This window comes from Branchiostoma lanceolatum, chromosome 13 (genome assembly GCF_035083965.1).
Source record: "Branchiostoma lanceolatum isolate klBraLanc5 chromosome 13, klBraLanc5.hap2, whole genome shotgun sequence".
Lineage (NCBI taxonomy): Eukaryota > Metazoa > Chordata > Leptocardii > Amphioxiformes > Branchiostomatidae > Branchiostoma > Branchiostoma lanceolatum.
In genome coordinates this window covers 7,014,929-7,037,349 of record NC_089734.1, presented here as the reverse complement: position 1 = coordinate 7,037,349, position 22,421 = coordinate 7,014,929, and the positions used below count along the sequence as shown (strand labels likewise).

The window sequence follows — 22,421 nt, the reverse complement described above, 5'->3', positions numbered from 1 at the left end:
GACAGGGGTGTTTCATCCCCCCTGGATTTTCTGTGCTAGGGTTTCTTCCCTAGGACTTTTGTGCAGGGATGTCATCCCTGGGTTTCTGTGCAGGGTTTTCCTTCCCTGTGTTTTGAATATAACACTTACCAATTGTTTGCATTTATTACAAGTTTTACAAAAATTTACAAAATACATTTATATATGAAACATATCTACATGTAAAACATTACACGCTATACACACTCAAATTATAACCGCTATACAGGCACAAAAAAATATAAAACAAAAGCTACATTAACACCATATCAAACAATTACATCAGATAGAAACAAAAAAAGTGAGAACAAGCGTATATAGACAAACAGCAGAAACATATACAATTATTCATGCATCAGAACAAAATACACAAATGCCATAAATCACAACAACAACAAAAACAAGCATCAGGGAAAACACACAAAAAACAAAAAGTTACAAATTTACCAATACACAAAATCAGGCTACAATACTTACTGTTAGTGTTACAACACCAGCCATACAAAACAAAGAGATTACAACATTCTCACATAGACAACGCCAGGTAAACAAAAATATCATATACATACAGGAGCACAATAACATTGTTGGGTATGATAAACAACTTACACCAGATCTACATATACAAAAACATCAGTTGGTTGACATTGCCACAAATACCACTCACACTGTTGTAGTCAGTAACACACTCAAAGATAAAGAATAAACAAACACAACAATCACAATTACAATCACGGTCACTTTTACAGCTTTACATTGAATAAATACAGTTCCATACATGTGTGTCATTCCTAAGGTCCCAGAGGAAAGTAGCAAAAATGTCATCTCTCATTAAGTCCAATTTATTATCTTTATATTTTACCCATGATCTAAAAATCGCAAATTTGGCTAATGTTACAACTTTGTTTACAAAAATGTTGACCTTTGACCTATATCTGTAGCCTAGAAAAACCATCAACTTGTCAACCTTTATCCTACTCACCTTCTGAGACAGTACATTCTCTATCTTCTGCCAAAAATTCTCAAGTCTTTTACACTCTATAAACATGTGTACATATGTCTCCTCTACATTACATATTCCACAAGTAGGACTGTATACTTCACCTTTCTGATCTTTTATTTTCCATTTATTCAGTTTAGATTTACAGGGTAGAATTTGGTGCAAAAGTTTAAAGTTGAATTCTCTTAGCTTATTTTCTTTAATGTCTACAGTTATATTTTTCCATACTAGATTTTTATCTAAAATAATAACATTCAACAATTCTCCCCAACTGTCAATACTTTTTCTTTCTCTGAATATCTGATTATTCAAGTGACTATAAATGGTTTTTGAAGTAGCCTTTTCAACAGGTACAAATTTGTCATGAAGTAATCCAATTTGTGTTGAGTTAGATTCAAATTCACTTAGTTGGGTAGAGTATTGAATTAATTTTGCTTTCCATTCTTTAGGTATTGCTTTAAGAAGATTATTTTGTTCAGCTAAAAAGTTTTTGGTGTTTTCTAATTTCTCCATTAATGTCCTCGCTAATATGAATTTACCATCCGGGAAAATATCTTTTATCTGTACAAGGCCTACTTTTACCCAGTTCTTATAAAACAAAGTTTTTCTCTTTGAAATTATATTATGATTTCCCCAAATTACTTCATTTAGAATTTCCTCTAATGTTTGTGGCTGCTTACTTACCCCGCCACCAGCTTGGTGCCAAGCAAGGACAACAGCTCTATAGAATATAGGTATAGTAGATATATCTGGGCAATGATCTCTATTTGAGAAATTCATTTTGAAAATCAAATCACCTTCTCCAAAATCTTTCAGGTAGAAATTTGGTATCAATTTCCAATGGGACATATGTCCATTACAAAATCTCCTGACCCATGAAGCCAATAGACCTTGAATCTGACATCTAACATTGACCATTTTTATGCCACCCTCACAATAATCACCAATTATGCAATTTCTAGAGATTTTATCTGGTTTACCATTCCAAAGAAAGCTCCACAATGCCTTTTCTATCTCCTTTATTGCCCATTCTGGGGTATCAATATTAATGAAATTATAAATTAGTTGGGACAATGCAAGTTGTTTAATAACTATTACTTTACCATATAGGGTTAGTTTTCTGCCTCTCCACAAATTAAGGGTGTTCTTTAGCTTCTCTATTTTCTTTTCCCAGTTTAAAAGCTCACATACACTTGGGTTGTGGCCAAAGTACATCCCAAGTGCTTTAATTGGTTCTTTTGTCCAATCTAGATCTAGAATCTTTTTATCTTTTTTCTCCCACACACCTATCCAAATAGCCTGGGTTTTACTTTTATTAAGTTTAGTTCCTGCTACCTTACTAAATTCAGTTATAATTTCTACAGCATTTACTATTGAATGTTCATTTGCTAGAAATAATGTTGTGTCATCAGCTACCTGGCTTATTTTCATTTCTTCACTACCCTCATTATGCGGAACTAAAATACCGTTTATTTCTTTAGATTTCCTTATCTTAGTGGCCATAATTTCTGTCACTAATATAAACAGCAAACATGATAATGGGCAACCCTGTCTTATACCTCGGCTTAATTCTATGGGCTCTGATATCCAGCCATTATTCAATATATTGCAGCACGTATCCGTATATAGTACTTTTATCCAATCTATAAATGCTGGGCCAAAGTTAAATTTGTGAAGGGTTTTGTACATAAAATCTCTATTTACAGAATCAAAGGCCTTCTCAAAATCCAAGAATAATAAAGCTCCAGTCTTTCTTTCACGTTTTGCATAAAATATTATGTCATTTATGATTCTTATATTCTGTCCAATGAATCTTCCTTTAATATATGCTGTTTGACTTTGGTTTATAAGTTTTGGGAGTACCTTTTTCACTCTATTAGCTAGGGTAAAAGCTATAATTTTGTAGTCACAATTTAGAAGGCTTATAGGTCTCCAATTCTTCAAAAGATGTAGTTCATTTTTCTTATGTAATAGTTTCAGAAGAGCTGTTCTTTGTGAATGAGCCAATTTTTTGTTTTGGTAACCCTCTAAAAAGGATTCATGCACAAGGGGTCCTAATAAATTCCAAAAATGTTTAAAGAATTCAGAAGGAAGTCCATTAGGTCCTGGAGCTTTGTTATTTTTCATTTCATTTAGAGCTTGCTCACATTCTTTTAGGGTTATTGGTTTATCTATGTCATGTTTCTCATAATCTGTAAGTATATTATCTAAGGTTATATCTGCTAGATAATTATCTACATTATCAGGCTGAATATTATCTTTGCTATATAAGTCTTTATAGAAGTTTACAGCTTCAGCTAAAATTTCCTGTTGATCAAAGATGTCCTTGTCTCCCTGCTTTAGCATATCAATGTTAGATTTTGTTAAGTTTTTCCTTTCTAGATTAAGAAAAAATTTTGTACATTTCTCCCCTTCCTTAATCCATTTTGCCCTAGACCTTATGTAGGCTCCTTTGGCCCTGGTTTCATATAATTTGTCTAGCTGCATTTTTGCCCTTTCTAGTTTATGTTTAGCTAATAGAGCTACCTCACTATCTTCATTTTCTATAACTTTAGTTAGTGTTGTTATTGTGGTGGTCAAATCATTTTCTTTCTGTCTGCTTTTCAATGCTCTCTTCTTACAGTAAGAAATGGATAATTCTCTGATCCTAACATAGCACAATTCCAAAAGCAAACAGTGGGGTAAGTCAGCTTCTTCTGTTATCGTGTTATGAATTAGATCTTTAATCTCATTACAATACTGTTCTTCTTTAAGAATTTCAGTGTTTAGTTTCCAATAGTTGGGGCCTCTATCCTTTTCTGTGCTATGTAATTTAAGGAAAATTGCATTATGGTCTGTCTTTACACTAGGTCTAATATCACATTTCCTGACTGACTTCAGCATAGATTTTGAAATAAACCAATAGTCTAATCTGCATGATACTTTATGGAAGTTATCCCTATAAGTAAACTGCCTAAGCTCTTTATTCTTTTCCCGCCAAATATCACAAAGGTCTAAAGATGAACAGAACTTTCTTAAAGCTACTGATGACTGCTCTACATTAATCAATGTCCCTCCCTTTTTATCTTTATCACTATGGTAGACTGCATTATAATCTCCTCCAGCAATTACCTCTCTAGTAGTATCATTGCTAAGCTGTCTATTATCATCTATCCATTTAGTAAGGTTAGTTAGAAAGGTATTTCTCTCAGTAACTTTATTTGGGGCATAAATGTTAACTAATGTTAGGTCTAAATCTCCAATTTGGCAATTTATCAGAATTTTCCTACCTTCTCCATTATCACCAAATACTTCTATATTTTCCACATTACATTTTAGACCGAAATAAATAGATACTCCTCTACTTTTACTGGTTCCACAGGAGTGGAAACCCTTCTCTCCCCAATCTAAATCAAATTCAGTCTTTACCTCCGGAGTTATATGTGTTTCCTGTAAAAATATTACATCTGCTTTTTGATCTTTACAATATTTAAAAATAGTCTTTCTTTTAAATTTATCTCTAATTCCTTTAACATTTAACGATAAACAATGAAGATCAGCCATACTCACCAGAGATTATCCAGTTTTTGTACATTTTTTGTCCGTTGGACATGAGCTCCATACCAGAACACAGAAAGGTCCTTAGCGTCAAATCCATAAGTCCGAAAGTCCGATAAATCATAAGTCCGTTCCGTTCCAAGTTCGTCATCGGCGAGAATGCAGACGTCAGGCTCGCGCGCGTGATCAGGTGTTGTTGTCCACAGCTGTTCCACGGGCCTTCTTCTGCGTTGTGGGGGGGCTGGAATCGTTGGTCGGACTCAGCCCTCTCTTCCTCGGTGTGCTGGTTGGAACTGCACGCCTCCTCGCCTCCTTCATCATCTTCGTCAGAGCGTCGTCCAGCTCACTGGGTCCCTCCTTCTGCTGCCGGGTGGTAGGCCTAGATTTTCTGCGGCCACTCTTATTCTCCTGTCTCGGCGGTGTTGCCTTCGGGCTGTCATGTTGATCAGCTGGTGCCCCGGAAGTGGTCTGGCTGACCTGAGTGGTGCTGTTGTTATGGCAACCATCGTTGTTGCCGGAAGTGCCAGGCGATGTTTCTGCAGCTGGCTCCTTCTCCACGTACATCCGGAAACTCTGCTCTATGACATCTTCAGCCGATGGAGATGTTATTTCGGCGTTCTGGTGTTCCGGTGCGAGGAACTGACAGTCAGGGTCACCACGTTTGTGTCCTGACAGGCCACAGTCCCTGCACACGATGTCGTTGGGGCAGATCTTGCTGAAGTGCCCCTTGAGCAGACATTTCCCGCAGGTCATGTCTTCCGGTTTCCTGTAGTGTTGTTCTCGGTGTTTGACAATACCTCTAAAGTTCCCGAAGGTCATCTTGACGGGCAAAGGTTCGGCTGGTATTTCAATGAACACGAACCTGTTGCCGTTCTTCCATCTGGTCAGCTTCTTATCTTCGTCCCGGTCCTTCTCGTACATGACGGCGCTTCGGAGCTTGCACCCGAAGCGTTCCAGGGATTTCACGATGTCGCGGTCGTCTGCAGACAAAGGAATCCCCTTGATGGTGACTCTTGTCGTGGGGGTGGTGTTCTCTCCCTGACCATCAACGATGAAGGGGTTGTGGTCATAGATAGGAATCATACGCCCTCTGAGAGTGAGCCCTTCAGCGAGGAGGGCTGTCCGTGCCGCCCTTGACTTGGCATAGAGCCGCCATAGCCCTCCCACTAACTGAGCTCCCTCCATGGTTTCGTAGCCGGCGATCTTCTCGGCTGCCCCACAGATCTCTCTCGTGCTTAGCCATCTCTCACCTCTCGTTGTGGCCTCGCTGTACTTCATGTACACCGGCTTGACCATCGGCATGGTGGAATTTGCCGAACGCGTCGTCGTGTTGGCAACAGACGCGTAGGTCGCCATCTTGTCTTCTTCACCGATGTTGTCGTTCCAAGCGTCTGGGTGTTTTGACTCTTGTCCGATGTCTTACAGCAACCAAAACTTGTCAATGTGTTGTTTAAAGCCTTTCCAACTCTCTCTCCACGAAATATGAACAATCGCTATCGAAAACGGTGAAATATGCTGCCAAAAATCTCACGATTTCAGGAGCTCTCTCAAAGCGTGACTGCCGTGGCTTGCCTCGCTTTCGCTCTCGTGAAAAGTGATAATCATACCATTTGCTACCCCATGCCAGGGGTCCATCTTAAGGGAGGTACCAACTTTGAGCGGTCCTCTTTAAGACTTTATGATGTACGTGATTCAGGTAGGCGTGAATTATCAGGATCCGCCCACTTTAAGACCCATGCCATGCTTCGCGCACCGTTGCACCGGGTTACCCTCTTTGTGCCCCGGGTTACACCACAGCCCGTGTGAGTAGACAATCGGCCTTTGTGAAAGACGATAATAAAATTTGTATTTTTCTACAAATCTTGTTCTTGGGTCAAATTGTGGCAAGTTTAATCTCTTTATCATCAGGTCATGTCAATGGACCTTTTTTTATTTCACGCATTCCATAACGTAAAGGTGGTGGACTTGGTGATATCATTCAGGTACACACAACGCCTTATTCTGGTTACTAATTTGCCACGTCCGTGACATTTTGTTTGAAAGATCAGACGTTGTAACAATGAGGACGTGTCGGGTTGTGGGCTTACAAATATTGAAGTTTTCTATTAGGAAAGCAGCATAACTAATGGATGAACTCATTCCAGTCCCATAGGCTTTATGCAAATGATGTCCTACCGAAAGACCTTCACCGTTCTCAATGCGTTGTGTACATCAATGTGATACGCCATATTTGTACATCATTAACAATGTTTGTTTTTATTCTCGGCGGGGGACAATAAGAGAATGCAATTTGTTTGTATAAGATGTCGCCAGATGTGTTTACTCCAGGTTAACCCCTGAAAACTTGAAGTCCATTTAAATCCTTGATCGACAGTTCGTGCAGATAGTAACAATGTACAAGCATTAGAATACAGTGAAGTGGTCTGAGCTGTCTAACAAAATATTTCCCATAAATGCAAGTTCAGTACAGCAATTGTTTTGGTACAATGAAAATCGACAATGTATCGCCGTCAAAGTCATACTATTAATACATGTAAGACAAACGGTTTTGTACATATAGCTATGGTAATCCCTGTCCCGTACCTCAATACCTGCTAGCAAAGCCACAAAAACCCGTACACCTGTGCCACAATGGTTCTATTTTGGGTTGCAGTGTTTTTGATCTGTGCAAATGCAGTCAGTCAGTACTCTCCGTCAAAGTCAAATGCCTATTAATGTGATTCATAAAATGTGTGGTTAGGTAAATTATTCCTTTCGCTTCACTTACTTGTCAACAAATCACACTTCGTGAAAAGGATAACTAAAGTGGTTGAATTCTTTATACTTGAGGGATTTCAGTATGTACTCACCAAACCACTTTCGAACACTTGATCTTTGAAGTTGAGAAAAGTAGGCTGCAATGTCGGTGTTGTCGCTAGACGGCGCTGGTGCAAGGCATTACGTAATGGGGAACTCGACCAGAGATTCTCCCTGGGGAACATTCCAAAACATTCAAGGAATTTTGGAACATTCCACTTTGGAATTGAAATGGAGAGTTTTACGGAATCTCTGCCATGTTGACAAGGTTATTATTGCCATTTCACAAAATATTTTAAGTCTTTTAACTACAAACAGTACACTAGCTTCCATGAGTATCACAGAGTCAACTGCTTGGAAAACCTATCTACGCTCACTGGTAATGGATTGTCCCACATACAAAATTTAGCAATGGCCGCCAGTCGTGGCGGGAAAGATAAAATGTGGCAACATTTTGCCACGATTAAAAAGCTTTCAACAAGAACATCGGCAGGTTCTGTGTGCAGACTAGTCACGTAAGACAATTATCATACCTTTTGTAAAATATGTGAGGTGGTAACTGAGTCTATAACGAGTTAGTTGGTCAAAGTCGCAGTCGAAAATGATGTGCACAGAAACACGTTTATAAATAACGTTATGATTTTACACTCTTAGATAAATCAGGCCTTGTAACGTTTGTTAGCTGATATTTGATGACAAACATAGCTCACCTTTAACTCTGAAACTTTCTGTATGGCACGGAAACGGAGAAAAGGACACAAGTCAGCCTTGCGTCATCTTCTGTGCCCTGGTCTGAAACCGTCCCATCATGCATTGTCTCTCTATCACTCCCCTTCCCAGCATGCAACAGACCTGTCATAACATACTTTATTAGAAAGTTAGGATGTAATGTTGATATTACCACACAAAACAGACTTCAAAACACAAAGTTTGTAAGATGTGTGAACTTGGCATAACTTTTTTAACACGACATTCAGAAACAAGTCACATTTTTTGTCATCACATATTACTGGTAAAATAAAGTAAGAGAGTCTGCATGGGGGGATCCTGGCAACGATTAATGGTAAATTTAGGAGGACCGGCAATGCTCGACATTTAAGTCAGAAGGCCTGGCAATGGTTAACGGTAAATTGGCATGTTCTTGCGAAAAGTTTTAGGAAGGAGTTCATTGGGTTGTTCATGGGGTGTCTCACCAGGCAAAACTAGTCATGAGAACACACTGATGCAACCAGATAGGATTAAATGAATAAGGCTCAACGTCAAATTGACTTAAGTGGCCAATTACGCTTCACGAATAATCCACGTTGGATTGGAGCGGGCTGGCTATAATTTATTAACTGTCAATAGAATGGCTTGCAACGCCTCACAGAAAAAGGCATGCAGACCATCAAGTAAGTTTCAAACTTAGAAATACAGTATTCAAGCAATATCAAGTAACACCTTGATGTCTTCCCTAGCCTGCGCAATGCCACAACCCCCTACGTTCGGCATGGTGAGCTGCATGACAGACTGGGACGGCACGGAGGTGTGCACGGCCAGCTGTTCGGACGGATACACTCTCGGTGCTGGTAACGCAGAAATATTCTGCAATCCGGATGGCACATGGTCTGGGGCCTTCCCAGAGTGTGTGGGTAAGTCGTCATCATCGTTTAGGGCGAGTCACTCTGACAAAGTCCCGACCCTTTCTCTCCCAGAGTTCCTGTCTTCTTCAAGTACTTGGAATTGGGAAACATACATGTACATGTGATAGCCTCAGACATAGGAAACATTAATGTGAAGAGGACAGTGACTGACATTACAAAGAAGCACGAAGAAGTTAAATTCGCTTAGATTATAATTCTTGACTGTTGTAACTTGACGCTGTACACATGTCTTTTGTTGTGACCTCTGATAAACCCAGTAGGTCCATGTGTAAATGTCTCCATTCATTCATTCATTCATTCATTCATTCATTCATTCATTCATTCATTCATCCATTATTGTAACAAGGGACTAATTCAAATACCATATCAACCCTTTCCAAACCCACAGGCTCAGTGCAGACATGCACCCTGCCCGCCTCGCCAATGTTTGGCCACGTGTCATCTGCGATTGACGTGAACGGCAAGCAGACGGCCACGCCCAGCTGCATGTCCGGGTACCACCCCGAGACGCCGTTCCTCGCAGAGTACGTCTGTGTCAACGGTGCCTGGAGTCCCACAGCGACCTTCCCCAACTGCGTGAAGGGTACGGACTTCTAACACTCAATCTGATTGGTCAATCTGACATCCTTTTCAACCCTGTCATGTGCACTTTGAGGGATTTTGTTACTTAACCTTCAGCATGCTAAGGTAGCCTTTTTGCACCAAATTTGTGCTGGTTATGTTAACTAAAAGGCTATCATACTTTCGGGGCAATGTGGAAATCATGGCAAAGACCCTAGAGCCATTTCAGTACATGGATCTTGGTCTTGGTGTGATGCTGAGAGTACATCTTAATTCATTCATGCTCTTGTAAGTTATCCCTGAACAACAATGTGCATTGAAGTTTATTTGATCCCTCCGCAGATGGTGCAGATGGAGGTGATGTCATCCTCCCTGTCCTGCCTGGCTCTACTGAGTCCTCCATCATGCAAGGTCAGTCATGCAAGCTCATCAATGACATCATGTTGCAACTTACCTAGTCTGTATCAAAGTTAAGCTGCAATTTCAAACACAAGAACTTGGACTTACCCAAATTTGGACTGATCAGCACCGGTCATTATCAAGGAATGAGCAATCCACTGTCTCTGTGATGTGATGTTATGCAGATAGGACATGTGACTCATTGAGCAGCAGATCATAGGTTGCAGAAAGTTTATGTTTCCCTCTTAAATTAGTTAAAGCTAACAAGGCTGGCATCCAGGCTACAAAGAAGCTTCCATACCAAACTATCAGCTTTCAAATAAAAAGATTAAGCTTCCGTGCCTCTACAAATCGACTAAATAGCCTTCCAAACAAGCTTTTTTTAGTTTTTCCAAGGATACAACTGAGAGTCATTGTCATAGTTTTCTTCTTTTGGAGGAAAGACAATTTTAATCAATGATTTCTTCTCAATGCATCGTTGAACAGTGGATACTGCTGTGGTGACTGCGGATCAGTTTGGCCACTGCACAGCCTTTGGGCAGAGCCACTACCGCACCTTCGATGGGCAGATGTACTACTTCAGGGGGAGCTGCACGTACCTGCTGGCAGGAGACTGTGCCGACAACACCTTCAAGATCCACGTCAGGTACCTGAACTTCACTCAAGTGTTAGAAACCTTTAGTCCATCTTAGCGGAATAACATAAAAGATATGCAAGCCTATATATTTTAATGGCTGAATGTGCCTTGTCAGCATAACTGCCATACTTGTATTTTATGAGTAGTTATTATGTAACATTAGCCAATAATGCAAAGTATCAAAATAAAGTATCAAAGATGAACTTAAGTTGCAAAAGTGCCCCTGGTATTGCTGTCATTGTTTGTAGTCTTCAGAGGACAATGAAAGTTTCCATCTCTAACATTACATCAGATGATGCAGGAAGATAAAACAACAGAGTAGCAGTATCTAATACTGGATACTACTACATGTAGTAGCACATTAAAATAATTGTGACTGTTTTGGTTGCCATAGGAACCAGAGGGACTGCAGCGCTGCGGCCCCCTGTCACCGTTTCCTGACCATCTACCTGAGCAACATGGTGATCAGGATCGAGAAGGGAGCAAATGTAAGTTACATTTTAAGTTTACAGTACAACATGTATTCATTGCACAATGCCTAAAGCTACTTTGGAGTTATGGACCAGGTGCGAGTGTGTGATTTTAGGGCACAGCAAAAATATTACAAAACTGTCAATTGATCAATGAAATGTTTTTTTTTAGTAAAACAAGAATCTTGCAGCCAGAGGCTGATGTATGTCATGTTGTACAAAGCACCACTGCATCAACATAGTCAATTCAAAATTCTTGATTACAAATGAAAAGCCAAGCAAAGCAAGTTGAAATATGCCTTGATTTTATAGCTGAGTTAAGTGACAAATGTATAAAAAAATCTTATACACAAAATCTGATCTTTGAGCACATGTAAACATTCATAAAAAAAAGCATATGTAAAGCATACTTTCATTAAAAGATTCAACCTTTCAGCATGCTTTAAGCTTGGATTTTACGCATTGTAAGCATTTTTAATGACTGAATTCCTCTCCCCCCGCAGGGCCCTGTGGTGTTCCACAACGACCTCGAGCTGACCATCCCCACCAAGATTGGAGATGGTCTCCTTGTGGAGAAGGTGGCAACTTACATCACAGTCAAGTCTGGGCTGGGTTTCCAACTCAAGTGGGATGGTGACGAGGCCATCTTCATTGATGTAAGTCCATAGATGATATCGTCAATCAATTATCAATTTTTAACCCTTAGGTACGTAGATGAAGGTTAGACATTATACAAAAATAACTCGAACAACTGGATCTCTAACAGAGAGTTTCAGACAGTATAGTGAACTGTGATTAAGTTTCTGAAGATAGCTTAAATCAGATTAATCTATTAACTATTGTGTGACCAGCTTAGGCTAAACAAATGAAAATTCTTCTATTCCTATAAGTATTCGGACTCACAATCAACAGTAAGAATTTGCTTGGATGTCACATTTTTTTAAAAAAGGACAGGTTGTGAGGTTGAGTCCCAAGGAACAGTTCTATTTTCTTGACTTTAGTAACTGATGATACAAAACTTTTTCTCCCCACTCGTAGGTCACAGACGAGCTGTCTGGAAAGACATGCGGTCTCTGCGGGAAGTTTAACCGTGATCCCAGCGACGACTTCACTGGCATCATGGGTAACATCGCTCACACACCAACAGCTTTTGCTAACAGCTACAAGATGTTGGCCGATGGTGGTAAGTATCTCATATGTGTCAATCATTCCTGTGACCTGAAAGTAGAGTCCCGTTGAATAAACTACCTTATTGACCAGATAACTTACATAAAGGACTGACTGATGTGTTGTATTATCTCATCATTCTTGATAATGCAAACAGTCACTACTAACCTGATAATATTAACTTATTTTTCCACTAACTGACATAAAAGCTTGAAATTTTCTGTTCAACCCTGTGTGCAAATTCTTTGAATTGTCTTTTGATAGCAGAATATAAGTAAGAAGATTAATCTGTAATGCAAACTTATTGCCTTTACTAGTCTATCATCAAAGTAACTTGCAATATTCATTGAGATGAAAGGGACACCATGCTTGGAACTATTCTAGCCCTTCATAATCAATTAACTAACTAACTAACTAATTAACTAACCTGCTAACCCCACAGAGACGTGCCATGACTCGACCAGCCAGACCAGCCACTGTAAGTCGGACACCACCCAGCACCAGCAGGTCACCGCTGCGGCTGAAGCCACCTGTAGGTCGCTGCTGGACAGCCCAACCTTCGCGACTTGTCGCCAGGTGCGTGAAACATGATCAAGCGTTTGACTCTCACAGCATCACTGGCCAATTACATTGCTAGGTTTTAATCGAATTAGAGACTAAGAACTAGTAGGAAGGCTGGCCAACATAAGTTGTGTACACTCAACAAAACCTGGAACCGTCTTCAAGAATAGTGACCCACTCACATCTGACAATAGTCACATGTAACTTTTAAAAGACAAACATACATGTACATTTTGTTGGTAATGTTTCTGTTGCCTCCTATTTGTAAAGTATTTACACAAGTAACATTTGATATCCAACTGCAGCATTATTACGTTAGATTATGAAAGTTGAAAAATAAGCGAGATATCAAGATATGAGGAGAAAACCTATTCATATATTCATGTCTCTTAAGGTTAACAAGGTTAGGTACGCTAAACTAAAAGTAAGATTATCAAGTTAACTGCCTCTCATGTAAGTTAACATGCTGCCCTGTATTTTCTTCACAGGTGGTTGATGCCCAGCCGTTCTACCAGGCCTGTATGGACGACGTCTGCTTCTGCAACGGGCAGCGTGCCGGCTGCGAGTGCGGAACCTTCGAGTCCTTCGCTCGGGAGTGCATGCGCCAGAACATCCACTTCACCTGGAGAACCAACAGCTTTTGCCGTAAGCTTTATTATCATTCTATATCATCTATACATCTTATTATCAGCACTGTTGCTACGAGCTTCATCTTTCTATTGGTTTTCTTTTGATGATCATTATTGACAAAGTAGATGAACATAGGGCTTAAGCTTGTTTAATTAACTTGACTCATATGCGAATCTGATCATGTTGGGTGGCCAAAAAGATATATTCAACAGTGTCTAAGGCTGTCAGTGGCAGAAGACAGGACATAGCAATTTCCATATTACAAGCCTTTTGCTCTCTAGCATTAGATGATCTTATACAGTCATAACAACCCAAGACGACCACTCTGAGCACAGTTGAAAACTGGTCTATGTGGACAAGTGGTGGATATAAACTTGATTCTCAATGCCTCTGTCAATGGTAAAAATTATCTTAAGGACCACCAAAAATTGGTCACTTTGACCAGGTGGTCCTTATGTAGAGGTGGTCACTTGTACAGGTTTGTCTGTATAACATACATGTATGTGGTCTGAGTACATGATCTGGACATGACATTGTGACCTCCCCCCCTGTAGCGGTGTCCTGCCCTGCTGGCCAGGTCTACCAGGACTGCGGCAGCTCTTGCCCCAAGACCTGCCGCCAGACCGTCTACAACTGCGAGGACGAGCAGTGCATCGACGGCTGCCACTGTCCCGACGGCTACTTCCTGCACAACAACGACTGCCTGCTGCAGGACCAGTGCCCCTGCCTCAGCCATGGCCAGGAGTACGCACCGGGATCCACCATCAAGTCTGACTGTAACGACTGGTGCGTTAGCTTCCTTTGAATCTGAATTGATGCTATAGCAATTGTATTAGATAACATAGATTTAGAAAGGTAAATGGACACTAATCTTCTAAGAATTATCTCTTAGGAGGGCATACATTGGTTCAAATTACTTTTCCCTCATCAGTGGAAATTCTTGTAGGTGAGGTCATTGAATAATAGAAGACTAAGGGGTAGGCATGCAATGAGGTGAGGTAGCTGCGAACCTGTCTCTCATTCTTGTGATATTTCTTCCTTTCCACAGTCAGTGCAAGTCTGGCAGATGGGACTGCACGAACAACGTCTGCGAGTGTAAGTATAACACTGTAAATCACACCAACGACTTACTTTACAACCTCTGCTTTACAAAGTACACATCTTTTCTTGTATGATAGAATCCTAGCAGTATACACTTTTGTTTGACTACTTTTTCATCTGTTTATTTCATTGCTTGAATCTTACGTATTTTCTCTACTTTCCATTACAGCCACTTGCCGTGCCACCGGTGATCCTCACTACATGACGTTTGACGGCAAGCGTTATGACTTCATGGGAGACTGTTCCTACACTCTGGCCAGGAACATTGACAACAGTGTGGCTGTAAGTAAAGACAACTGTCACAGATCTAGACATGTGATCACTGGATACATTTCAGCTCCTTCTACATGGATACCCTTTGGTTTACTCAATCTTCTTAGACAAGTTACTTGGACCAAACTAGACAGTTATTCGAGATTTATACATTAACCTATTGCTGTTAGTAACGTTACATAGAAAGTGCTACATTTGTAAAAGTGATGCATATTAGCATCCTATTTACAGACATAAATAAAGGCTCAAACAAACAAACAAACAGACAAGCAAAATGAAAATAATGGAAACATAACTTGAGTCAATCATATCTCCATTGATACTTTATCAGTTTCAAGGATGATTGTATTGTATTGTACACAAATATATACATTAAACTTCAAGATGATATCTATTGATGCCATTTCTCCTTACCCAGGACTTCCACATTGTTGCTGAGAACATCGAGTGCGGCACCAGCTCCGCCCGTTTCGCCTCCTGCACCAAGTCCATCTCCGTCATGCACGGCGGCTCCCAGCTGAAGATGAAGCAGAACCTGGCTCTGCTGCTGAACGGACAGGACATCACACGCCTGCCACACAGGGCACCCGGCCTGTACATCGAGTGGGCCTCCTCCATCTTCCAGAAGGTAAAGAGGCAAGGACAGAGGGAAGGAAGGAAGGAAGGAATGGGTTAAGAATGAATGGAAGATAGGAATATGACTAATGGAAGAACAAGTGACTGAATGAAATTGAATGAACGAATGCATGAATGAATGAATACGCAAGTGACTGAATGAAAAAGTGAGTGTGAGCAAGTAACTGAATGAATAAGCAAGTGACTGAATGAAAAAGTGAGTGAGTGAATGAATGCATGAAAAATAGATGCAGAGATGAACAACCAAAATAACTTTAACCAAAGTCACCAAGTTATATGCTCTTCAAATTTATCTCTACACATAAGATAGTCAACAAAAAAAGTCATGGTTACTGTCTATGTACATGTACTGAAAGAGTGATCCTGGCAGAACTGATATTTTAGTGCAGAGAATGACTGTTTATGCTCCCCCACCCACAGGTCACCCTTGACAACGGTATGTCCATTCTGTGGGACGGAAACATGCGTGCCTACATCACCGCACCCGCTGCCTTTGCAGGGAAGACCATTGGTCTCTGTGGTACCTTCGACAACAACCAGAACGTAAGCCAGTCATCTTCGGGACACTGTTTTAGTCTCATTTTGTATCAAGTTCCTGCATGATATGCTGATACACAGTATGCAGGTAAAAAAAGTGTTAGCTTTACTTAAGTTTTTGTCCTGGTCTTGAACCAGAACGTAAGCCAGTCACATCTTCAAGACAATGTTTAAGTCTCATTGGTCTTGTAGCAAGTTCCTAATAGCTGTACACATTATGCAGGTAAAAACCTCATCTTTTAAAGTTTTGGTCCTGGTTTAGAGAATATTTCATAGGAATAAATCATCTTGCTATCCAGAGTAACAAAGAGCGGAACTTTTCTCCTTGCAGAATGACTTCCTGACAGCACTGGGTGACATCGAGACCAACGCCGTTCCCTTCGCCAACAAGTGGAAGACTGACGACACGTGCATGGACCAGGCCATGATGCCGGGCTCTGAGGAGATCGCTCACCCATGTGACATCTACTCTCAGCTCAAGGCCACGGCTCAGGCTGAGTGTGGCTACCTCATGCAGGATCCTTTCACAGGTAAACAGCCTGTAGATGCCAGGACTTTTCAAAAGAGCATGATAAACTTTAGAGATTCTAGACTTAGCATGTTGCTTTTTCGTAGCTGGTTTAAAAAGTATTCAAGTGAGATATTACAAAAAATGTTTTCACTTCTTACACTCCAAGATACTGTCTTTTGAAAATTCAACAACGTTTCATATATCTACCTTTCTTGTCAGAAAATGATGTCTAAAATAATTCATAACCTTTAGCAAACTGAAGTACCTGTTTGGCACCCCATTCTCTATTAGTTACCGAGGTAGGCAGCAGGGAGAAGGTTAAGACTATTAGTTCTTCTACTTTCTAATGTATGCTCATGTAAAATGATAAAAGACTAATGACAGGAAAATATACTTGAATCATGAATATGTTCATTTACACTTTGTCCTTCCAGCCTGCCACGATGTGGTTGACGTGCAGCCGTTCTACCAGAACTGTCTGTTTGACTTCTGCGCCAGTCAGACCAACCAGGAGCAGCTGTGTGGCACCATCTCCGACTATGCCATGGCCTGCGCCAGCAAGGGGGTGGTCATGGACTGGAGGGACGTCATCCCTGGCTGTGGTGAGTAACAAAAAAAATAGAGCAAACAGTATATAGAAACAAAAGAACAGAAGGAGAAAGAATGGGTAGATCTAGGAATTATTCTAAAAGTAATGGTCATTAGGATAGTAGAAATGCTATAATGTTAGATCTGTACGTAATGTATACACAAATATTTTTTGCTTGTATGCTCAAGTGGGATGAAATAGCATTCGCCGTAAAAATTACCCTTCCCTATTCGCTTTGATTTGAATACAACCCATGTGACTTTTTGACCGAAAAATTGTTGATTCCAGCCTTGCCATTGCCCATGACTATAGACCAAAAATCATGTGAGCTCTTTATTGCTCACAATGGGAAAGCACCCAGAATTGTAAAATGAATTATTTACATGCAAAATACTAAACATAATGTATTATCTTCACTTCCCAGCTCTGAACTGCATGGGCGACATGATCTACCAGTCCTGCGCCTCCTCCTGCGGCACCAGCTGTGCCTCCCTCTCCGAGGGGCTGGCCTGCGCCGACGACTGCGTGGAGGGCTGCAACTGCCCGCCCGGCACCGTGCTGGACTACAACAACTTCTGCGTGACCCCCGAGCAGTGCGGCTGCATGCACAACGGTCTGCACTATGCCGATGGCGAGACCATCAACAAGGACTGCAATACATGGTAAGTCACCATCTTTGTCTCCTGCAATACAATAGATTATGATTTGTCTAATAGATGTTGTTCACAGTATGAAGGGAAAACAAGTTGTTTTTCTTAAGCTTGATGACTGCAAATCTTGTATCATCTCAAAGTAATCTCGATATGTTTTCTTCCCCTGTCTGCTTGCTGCTTGGACTATCAGATTTACATATCAAATTGTTTTGTTTCACCCTTGATTAGTTACTATCTATTTGACTCTTGATCGAGTCCTTCCTTGACCCTTTTTGTCAGTGTGGTTATTCTTCTGCAGTGCTTAAACTGAACTTGATGCTTTTTCTCAAGGATCTAATGAGTGTATTGTTGTGCACAGCATCTGCCACCAGAGCCAGTTCCAGTGTACTACAAACGTCTGTCCTGATGCTCCTCTCATGGCCAACTGTGGCGACAATGAGGTAAGTCTTCTCAATCCAAAAAGAGAAACTGTATGGGTGTTGCTGTGTAAGATTAACTACTAGTAGACACTACACAAATAAAGCTGAAACTCATGTTCATTGCATACTGGCCTACAATATATTAGGAAACTCCTTGCCATTTCATGTTGTGTGCGATCCATTAAGAGATTAAGTCCGGTCATTTCTAGTTTCTTGTGTTTTCAAATTTTGTTCAAGTTGTACTTGTAGATACAAGCCTGCTATTTCTATCCGCAGGAGTTCACCACCTGCAAGAGCCTGTGCCCGCGCAGCTGCGACAACATGCACCTCAACGTGGAGTGCACCACCGTGTCGTGCGAGTCCGGCTGCCAGTGCAACAACGACACCGTCTGGGACTCCTCCCAGCAGAAGTGTGTGACTCCCAGCCAGTGTCCCTGCTACCACGGCAGCCAGAGCTACCAGGCTGGCGAGTCCATCCAGATGGACTGTAACACTTGGTGAGAGGATGTGGCCAAATCTTCATTTTCATTAGTTCAAGACCAAAAACTTTTCACTGAATCCTTAGCTATAGACTATTGTTTATTTGAAAGATCTCCATTAGAGACAGTACATGATACATACTTTACTAACCTTCCTGGAGTCCTAAAACTAAACTTAAGAATGCCTTGTGTACACCCCACTTTGCGACCAAACCTTCTTTTTTAAGGACATGACCTGCTAAAAATTATTTGCAGGTTCCTTGTATACTACTCAAAATGGAAGTCTAAAGAATCAGTGTTTTGGTATAAAACCTGGTTCTAGCTCCATTTATTCCCTTTAGACACTAATGAAAGACGCTGGATGATGTCTGAATCGTCTGACTGTTACAAAATTTTACTCAGTTGCTTGAGTAACTGTCATTTGGCGTATCTTATCACCTGGATGTTCAACCTTCACCAACGAATCTATGTGTGTTTTCCAGCTACTGTAACGGCCAGCAGTGGACCTGTGAGACCAAGGAGTGCTCAGGCATCTGCTCCATCTTCGGAGACCCTCACTACAAGACCTTCGACGGCAAGATGTTTGAGTTCCAGGGAGACTGTGACTATGTCATCTCCAAGACCAAGGACCCCTCTGCTACCCCGTACTCCGTCACAGCGGAGAACATCCCATGTGGCACCAGTGGAGTCACTTGCACCAAGAACATCGTCTTCACACTCGGTGAGTTCTTTTGACATTTGCATTCATTCTTAGGTCCAAACACATTTTTGAAAATAGTGTTTGAGAAGAAGATGATGCCTTTTTTGCCTTGCATTCCACAGGATGAACTGCCAAATGAGCATTCCATGCATGTACTGTCCAAACAAAAGATTGTAGGGTGAACATTTTGTCTGTTTAGGAAATGTAGTGAAATAAAAGGAAGTCTGTATAGCTAGTATAACTGCCCTTCGGCAAAGTACCACAGGCATGTGGCGTGGCAGCAGCTGGTTATATTACACTAAACCAACTGTCACACCTAACATTCTCACATCTAGCTACACGCATTCTTTTAAGTTATCTAGTGACAATGCCCTTACATGTACTGTACTTGGTAATAAAATGCATTAAAATGAAATGACATGTAATGTGCTGAACCAATCTCCCTTCCCGTACCACAGGGACTGGCCCCACACGTCAGCGCCTGACCCTTGTGCGTGGGCAGCCCATCACCGTGACTCAGGGACAGGACTTCCGCGTGCGTGAGTCCGGCATGTTCATCTTCATCAACACCCCCATCGGCGTGGAACTGCAGTGGGACAAGGGAACCCGCATGTACATCCGCCTGGAGCCGCACATGAAGGGACAGGTAAGGCTGCCAGTTTCAGATGTGTTTTAACACATAATAATGCAATGTCAGCAGCTAATTACAATGTTACCAAAAAGCTCTGTAAGTTCATCTACACATGTTTTAAGAAGAGTTGTCTTAGTATTTTCTTGGTATCCTAATGCAATAAGCCCCTGTTGGGCATGAATATGCAATAAACTTCATTGTCATTGTCATTTAACCTTTCGCACACTTAAGTAGTCATTTGGCCACTGATTCTCTACTGGTTAGGGTGATAGCCAGCATGGAGAAGGTTAAATAGATTTATTATATCAAAAAGCAATCTGTAATAGAGTCATGATAATCATGGATGATGCAACCATATTTGCTTATAAGCAACAGAAGAATGCTATCATGTAATCTCCATGTCTTAGCCTTATATCTTGGAGGATGTTTGACCTGGATTTTGCACCTTTGTTGCATTTTTTGCCTTCCTTTACACTAACAGCTTATCTAAGCCCCCTAAGTCTGTATTTGAAATCAGATTGTCTTTTATCAAACACCTTCACACAAAATCAATCATAGCAGGTGATAGATGTTTAGTCAAATTCCAATGTCAGCTGGAGCCAAAAATACTTAAATGCCATTAATCAAATTAGTTTTGGTTGTACTTCAAAATGATGGATAAAATGTCTTAATTCATTAGTCTAGCAGAATTATCAAGACTCTGTCTATAAGATACTCATACCATTTTGCATTTCTTTACTGCAAAAGTGTCCGAAAGGTGACTGACCCTACATCATCACATGAGACATGGCAGCAAACTTTTCATAGGGATCACTATTGATTATGTTGATCTTATAAACAAATATTTGTCCTGTCACTGAGTTTGGGAATAAATTTTGTAGTGTAAACAATACAAGTCAACAGACAGCATTCCTCGCCTGATTACACCAGGTGAAATGTAAACATTCGGTGAAAGAACAATTTTAGGAGGACTGCCCACACTTTGAAAAGCCTTTTATCTCTGTTAGCTTTAGGGGACATTCTTTTCACACCATTTGTTTACTAGATAGGTTGTGGATATACTTAAGAAGAATTTTCCTCGCATACACTAGTTTAACACGTATACATATGCATTGCTTGGCTCAATCTGCCCTATTGAGCTGAGCTATTAAAGATGCTATTGTTAAGTGATATGTGACAAGGAGCATAATTTATGATAAGCATATCCCTATAAAGAATCTAACTATGGTGTTGCTACTTTGACTCAGCATGCAAATGGCTAATCTTGAAGTAAAAAAGAAAATTGGGAAATATTCATTTCAAAGTGTAGTTAACTATTTAGCAAATGAATCTATACTGTTACAGTAACAAAAACATATACTTTTTCAAACATATGCACTTGTACTCAACTAAGTGCACATGTACATGTTCATAAGTACAGAATACTGAGCTTGCCTAATGCTCGTTACCATGGCTACAGGTTGAAGGTCTCTGCGGTAACTTCAACGATGACCAGAACGACGACTTCACCTCTCCGTCCGGCGGCCCCGCCTCCCAGCTCGCTAACGAGTTCGGAGACTCCTGGAAGGTCCATGACTACTGCATGGATGCCGTGGTAAGTGACCTGCTTACGGTTTCCATGCTAAGAATTGATTTAGTTGTTGTACCATCAAATGCTGTAGACGTAGTATTCTATACGAAGAAGAATGTCACATTCTTGCAATTTTGAAACTATTTGAAGGAATGTATCAGCCATAAAAAAAGTTACTGTAAATGCATTGACGTTCTCAGTGATTTAATTTTGTGGTAGGGAGAAAATGGAGAAACCAGTTTGAAACAAAGGGGGAGGCAGGTAGAAGACAAAGCAAGCATTTTCGCAGTGGTTTTAAGTTTGCGGTGAAGAGGTCATTGCAAAAACCGAGAACATTAAACCACCGCAAACATGCATTTACAGTATGAACTGCCAAAAATAATTCTATAAAGGAACTTGAATTCTAAGCTGATGATCATTGCAGAAACAGCTCATTTACTCATTCACCTACACATTGTTCCCCCCAGGTTGTTGAGGATACCTGTGCCCTGCACCCCAACCGCCAGTCCTGGGCCCAGCGCAGGTGCTCCATCATCAAGTCTGATGTCTTTGAGCCTTGCCACGTCCATGTGCCCTACCAGACATACTACGACAAGTAAGTATCCTTATATCCTCGTATGTAGTACAAGTAGAGCGGATTCATTCATTCCTCAAGCTAACTGACATCTTTCACACCACAGTCGTCTCAGTAAGACATCTGGAGCCCCATATTTCCCATTTCAAACTTTTTTCAGCCTAGTACCACTCATATTCTCGTATGATAAGCAATGTCAAAGCTTAAAAGGCATATTTCCTTTTAAGAAAATTGCCAATTGAACACCATGCCAACATATGATGCAACTGGATGGAAGTAACATAAAGTGAAAGACCAAAAACTCTAACCGAGTGAAACAAGGAAACCTA

At 40.7% G+C, this 22,421-nt stretch overlaps 1 protein-coding gene across 1 annotated transcript in view; it reads left to right on the top strand.

Annotated features, from left to right (window-relative positions):
- Positions 1–22,421, top strand: part of LOC136447198 (mucin-2-like) — a 66,341-nt gene that overhangs the window by 5,624 nt on the left and 38,296 nt on the right. Inside the window, exons 4-26 of the mRNA XM_066445902.1 lie at positions 8,809–8,982; positions 9,383–9,577; positions 9,898–9,966; positions 10,441–10,600; positions 10,986–11,079; positions 11,565–11,717; positions 12,100–12,244; positions 12,671–12,804; positions 13,278–13,434; positions 13,974–14,205; positions 14,468–14,514; positions 14,690–14,802; positions 15,212–15,421; positions 15,850–15,972; positions 16,298–16,496; positions 16,912–17,079; positions 17,491–17,728; positions 18,078–18,159; positions 18,415–18,635; positions 19,100–19,338; positions 19,776–19,963; positions 21,408–21,542; positions 21,986–22,113. Coding sequence (XP_066301999.1) covers positions 8,809–8,982; positions 9,383–9,577; positions 9,898–9,966; positions 10,441–10,600; positions 10,986–11,079; positions 11,565–11,717; positions 12,100–12,244; positions 12,671–12,804; positions 13,278–13,434; positions 13,974–14,205; positions 14,468–14,514; positions 14,690–14,802; positions 15,212–15,421; positions 15,850–15,972; positions 16,298–16,496; positions 16,912–17,079; positions 17,491–17,728; positions 18,078–18,159; positions 18,415–18,635; positions 19,100–19,338; positions 19,776–19,963; positions 21,408–21,542; positions 21,986–22,113 — 3,604 coding nt within the window. The remainder of the gene's footprint in view (positions 1–8,808; positions 8,983–9,382; positions 9,578–9,897; positions 9,967–10,440; positions 10,601–10,985; positions 11,080–11,564; positions 11,718–12,099; positions 12,245–12,670; positions 12,805–13,277; positions 13,435–13,973; positions 14,206–14,467; positions 14,515–14,689; positions 14,803–15,211; positions 15,422–15,849; positions 15,973–16,297; positions 16,497–16,911; positions 17,080–17,490; positions 17,729–18,077; positions 18,160–18,414; positions 18,636–19,099; positions 19,339–19,775; positions 19,964–21,407; positions 21,543–21,985; positions 22,114–22,421) is intronic.